At 50.1% G+C, this 4476-nt stretch overlaps 1 protein-coding gene across 2 annotated transcripts; it reads right to left on the bottom strand.

Moving 5' to 3' along the window:
* On the bottom strand, window positions 1-4476 carry MAD2L1BP (MAD2L1 binding protein). 2 transcript variants are annotated; one of them, XM_048843550.2, is made up of 3 exons: window positions 4359-4476; window positions 3984-4273; window positions 1-1317 (listed from the first exon to the last, which is right to left on the bottom strand). In XM_048843550.2, exons 1-3 carry the CDS (start codon window positions 4387-4389, stop codon window positions 781-783), a joined length of 858 nt encoding a protein of 285 aa, XP_048699507.1. In that variant the 5' UTR covers window positions 4390-4476; the 3' UTR covers window positions 1-780. The 2 variants fall into 2 exon arrangements, with proteins under 2 accessions (XP_048699507.1, XP_048699508.1); XM_048843551.2 differs by having other exon boundaries at window positions 4354-4450.

Below are 4476 nucleotides of genomic sequence, written 5' to 3'. Positions count from 1 at the left end.
TAGAAATGAAACATGAATCATTTATATGTTTTCACTGATAGTTGGAAAATTTAAGACATTTAGAGCCCTCTCACCATGGGTGCAAGTGGCATTGCTCAGACATCCATTCTCCCACAAGTATAAGAAAGGTAATGCTGGGCAGATCTCTCTCATGGTTAGAGGTCTCCCTCTTTAGAACATCCCTCACACAACATTACATCCCTGAAGTGATTCTTGTTATAGCTATGCAACCCCCAACCCTCCCTCTGTTTTCATGGTATTACCAGACTGTAAAGGAGATGAGATCCTGAGTGGCTTAGCAAAACCTGCTAGATAGTCTTTGTCACCCCCATATTAAGCATAAGCACCAATCAATCAAGTCCCAGTGCATCCATTAACATTGCACACTACTTTATCAGCAAGTAGAGGAGAACAGCTATGTGAACACCATGATACTCCCAGAGAAGGTTGCTTCAAGTATTGGCTGGGTAAGCGAGCATGCTGCAAAAACATAAAATTACTCCCACTAACCCTCTAGGGAATTCCTTCTTCATGACTCAATTCCCCCAAGAGACCTATATCTGGGGCAAAACTGCTCTAGTGCTTACCCTTGCATGAGGATATTTAAAGCTCTGTTGTATGGACAGTGGAATGCACCCCAACTGCATGCAGGTAGCAGATTCCCTGGATATAGGATTCAGAGAGGTGTAGTTACAGATCATAAAAACATTCTTTTGTATCAACTAAAGTAGCACCAGATGATTATTAAAAATGCCCCATTAAAATGCTATAGAGCAAGAGTCATTCATGGAAGCCCTTAACTGTCACTGGTGCTTGGAACCATATGTAGTTGTCCCAGGCAGAGGTCACTCCCTGCTGAGTGGATGGATTTGTACTGCTGTTTCCACCACAGGACAAGTTGACAGTCAGCTTCCTCCCACGTGCTGGCACTTTATAGTTGAGCTTGGGTCGGAACCAGTCAATGCCACAGTCACGGTGCCCCTGGACCATGACAATGGTGCCCATGACAGGGACAGCCTGTAGCTCACTGAAGACATCTGCAAGGAAGAGTGAGTGGAAAAGCTTACGAACACAGGATGGTGTTTGCAGGCTCTCTTCAGCATTGCCCACAGAGATGCCCTCCAAGTTGATTTCATAGAGCTCCTTGGGGCTCATGGCATTTCCTCCAAGTAGAATAAGGACCCGAGGGACCAATGTCAGGTTGAACATTGCTTCCAAGTGCCGGAACACTCCCTCCAGCTCCATTAGCAACTGCTGGCACTTCCTGCTGCTCCCTAGGTCTGGGGGATGTGGCTTCTTCTTAATTGCATCTCCATCCTGCCAAGCAAAAAATTGGTACATTCTGAATTAGGCGAGCGGTGGTGCATTTGACTGCGTTTAGCACCTTGAACAACCAGACCTGACACAGGAAGCACAGAGATTTTTTCTAAAAAAAACAAAACAAAAAAAAACAGTTTAAGACTGAAAAAAGGAATCATCCTGGTGTCTTAACAACCAACTTGGAACAATTTCAATACTAGTGTTTCCCGGATTTAAGGTCAGTAGAAATAAAGGTATTAGAATGGATGTAACAGAACTAGAAACGTGTGAGCTTTCAGAGCATGTCATGGCTCAATGTGTCACAGTTCAGTCAACATTCACCCCACTCTCTCTGTAGGGATGTGTCTGGATTTTCTTAGCAGGCAGATTTTCAAGTTGTCTTAACTACAGACCTTGGAGTACAGCAGAACAATACTCCTGTGGAAATTCTGTGCAAAAAAAGTTAATTCTGCACACAACATTTTCAAATTCTGCAAAATTCTGCATATTTTATTTGTCAAAACAATAACACCACACCAGTTTCAATTATTTTTGGTCATTTCAAAATACCTGTCAGCAGGTATGTCTAACAATACAAACAAAGATTCAGAAAATGTTTCTTGACAAATAGATTCTTTACTAGGCATATTAATACAGAACTGAGTAATAATTCATTTAAACTACAATATAGACCCATATTTCCCACACACCCCAGAAGCAGTGCAAAGGCTGGGGAGAGTCAGGGGTAAGGGAGGAGCTAAGGGAGAGGGAAGTAATTGCTGGGAAGAAGCCTGGCTGTGGGTGGGAAAACTATGAAACAGGTTTGGGGGGGAGAGGGGACTGTTAGGGAGCTTCCCCCATGCAGACCCTGGCTGACACCTAGCCTCTCCCATTCAGTTAGGCACATCTGCCCATTCCCATGGGTCTCTGCACACCCACTCCTCCCATCCCCCTACAGCCCTGCACCCTGTCCCTACATACTCAGCCACCCCTTCCCCCTGTAGCTCTACACCTCCCTCTCCTATCCCCACGTGTCTGTGTCCTCACTCAGCCACCCCCATTTTCCCCTGTAGCTCTGCATCAGCACTCCCATTCAGCCCCTGCCCCAATCTGTCCTCCCCCACTGCCCTCATCTGATTCCTTTCTCCCCCCCCCCCAGTAGCCCCACACTGTCTCCCGACCTGGCCCTACAGGTACTGCAAAGAAGGCTCTGCAGGCTCTCTTTTCTGGCTGGCTGGGAGCAGCAGCCACATACTATCGCCACAGGGGCCTCAGGTGGGCAAAAGGCAGAACTGCAGCAACTTTTCGGCAGAAGCTTTTTTCTGTGCAAAAAATTAAAAATATGCATGACTCATTAATCCATAGAATCATACAATATCAGGGTTGAAAGGGACCTCAGGAGGTCATCTAGTCCAACAAAATAGCACAGAATTCCCCCAGGAGTAGAACAGCCAGAGAGGTGAAGTAGTTTTGTCCTTACCAAATGTCAGGTTTCAGAGTAACAGCCGTGTTAGTCTGTATTCGCAAAAAGAAAAGGAGTACTTGTGGCACCTTAGAGACTAACCAATTTATCTGAGCATAAGCTTTCGTGAGCTACAGCTCACTTCATCGGATGCTCAAATAAATTGGTTAGTCTCTAAGGTGCCACAAGTACTCCTTTTCTTCTTACCAAATGTATTCTCTTTAGGATATTGTATCCCCAGGAATCACATTAAATATAATGCAGTGTTTAAGACAAAACCTACAGTGCATGTAACCTGAAATACAGAAGGATATCTTGACAGAAACTACAAATCAAGACAGCTAATAGATTAGACATGCAATTCTTGGAAAAGGCTGACTTGCCTTAGGAGACCACGCCACTTCATTCAGTGAGAAAGAAGATGAGCCTCCTAGTCTTTATTCAAATTTTTCTTGCACACTAAACACACTCTGTATAGGTCTAAGAGAAAGGTTGGCTAAATCCTGCATTGCTAACCTGATGAGTTGTTTTAAAATACATAATCTCTCTACCACATGCAAGTTTCTATCATTAATAACCTATTTCAAATACATGGGGCATAACATCCCTGGCAGACCTCCCCTTCCCCCCTGTCCTGAGGAGTCTGGTCTATCTTAGTTGTGCAAAGTTGCGTGGTCAGGCACTCTCCCATATCCCAACTCTCTTTGGTTTCAAAAGATACCGTTCCAGCCAAGCCACTTTCTGCAACCAGTCACTGCTGCCCCTTAACCAACCAGAAAGCTTACTACTTTGATCTGTAGCTGCTCTCTCCCGAGTCAGGGCGGAGCATTCTACCTCTGCAGGGAGCAGCTAGAATTCCTGCCTGGCCTTGCAGAGGCGGCTGCTATTTGCGGAACCTGCCGGGAACTGCCTCCAGCCCGCCTTGGCCCCCGATAAAGTCACTGTCGTGCAGGGGGATGGAAGCGCAGCTCTCAGCAGGCACCCGCAGAGCGTGATTTGCTGCGCAGGCGGAGAAATGAAGCCGATTTCCTGGAGCGGGAGGAGACGGCCAGCCGCCAGCTCGGGATAACAGCGTCTCACGCCGCACAGTGCGGAGCGCACCTGGCAGCCGAGGGCAGCGCAGACTGGTCGCCAGGGGCGTGGATCTGGGGCTGCGCCAGTTATCGCCCCAGCCGGCTCTCGCTAGCCGAGGCTGGTTGGCCCCGGGGAGGCCCAGACTTACCTGCGGCTGGCGGGGCAGCGCCCTCCTGCAGAAGTAGGCGAGCTGCTCGTAGGGCAGGGGCAGCTGGTGCCGCTGGTACAGCACGTGCTTGAGGAGCTCGCAGGCGAAGTGGCAGCAGCCCTGCTGGGTCACCGGGCCGGGGAACGCCACCGAGACGGAGCGGCAGCCCGGGGCGCGGCCGGCCGGGCCCTGCGGGCAGTGAAACGCCGCCGCGCTGCTGCCGCCCCGTCCCGCGGCGAGCTCCGGGGTCACCATCGGGGCCTCCACGGGCTCGGTCGGGAGCAGGTCAGCTGCGGGGAGAGGGGAGAGGTCACCCGGCTGCGGCGCGTACGCACGGACTGGGGGTGGGAGCCCGGAACCCGCCCCTCACCTCACCTGCCCGCTCCTGACGGCCCGGCCCCGCCATTTTCTGCCTCGAGCTCGGCCGCGTCCCGGCCCCGATTTGAATGGCCGCCGCCGCGGGGCACCATGGGAGCCTCGCGTCCGCTCTGCT

The sequence above is a fragment of the Caretta caretta genome, chromosome 3 (genome assembly GCF_965140235.1).
Source record: "Caretta caretta isolate rCarCar2 chromosome 3, rCarCar1.hap1, whole genome shotgun sequence".
NCBI classification, from domain to species: Eukaryota; Metazoa; Chordata; order Testudines; family Cheloniidae; genus Caretta; species Caretta caretta.
The sequence above is the reverse complement of the archived record's forward strand: the minus strand, read 5'-3'. Positions and strand labels throughout refer to the sequence as shown.

Coding starts and splice junctions, on each gene's coding strand:
- MAD2L1BP (XM_048843550.2), bottom strand. CDS start 4,389: ATGGCGGGGCCGGGCCGTCAGGAGCGGGCAG. Junction 4,274..4,358: donor GGGCCGTCAGGAGCGGGCAG/GTGAGGTGAGGG, acceptor CTCTCCCCGCAG/CTGACCTGCTCCCGACCGAG. Junction 1,318..3,983: donor CGCTGCCCCGCCAGCCGCAG/GTAAGTCTGGGC, acceptor TTTGCTTGGCAG/GATGGAGATGCAATTAAGAA.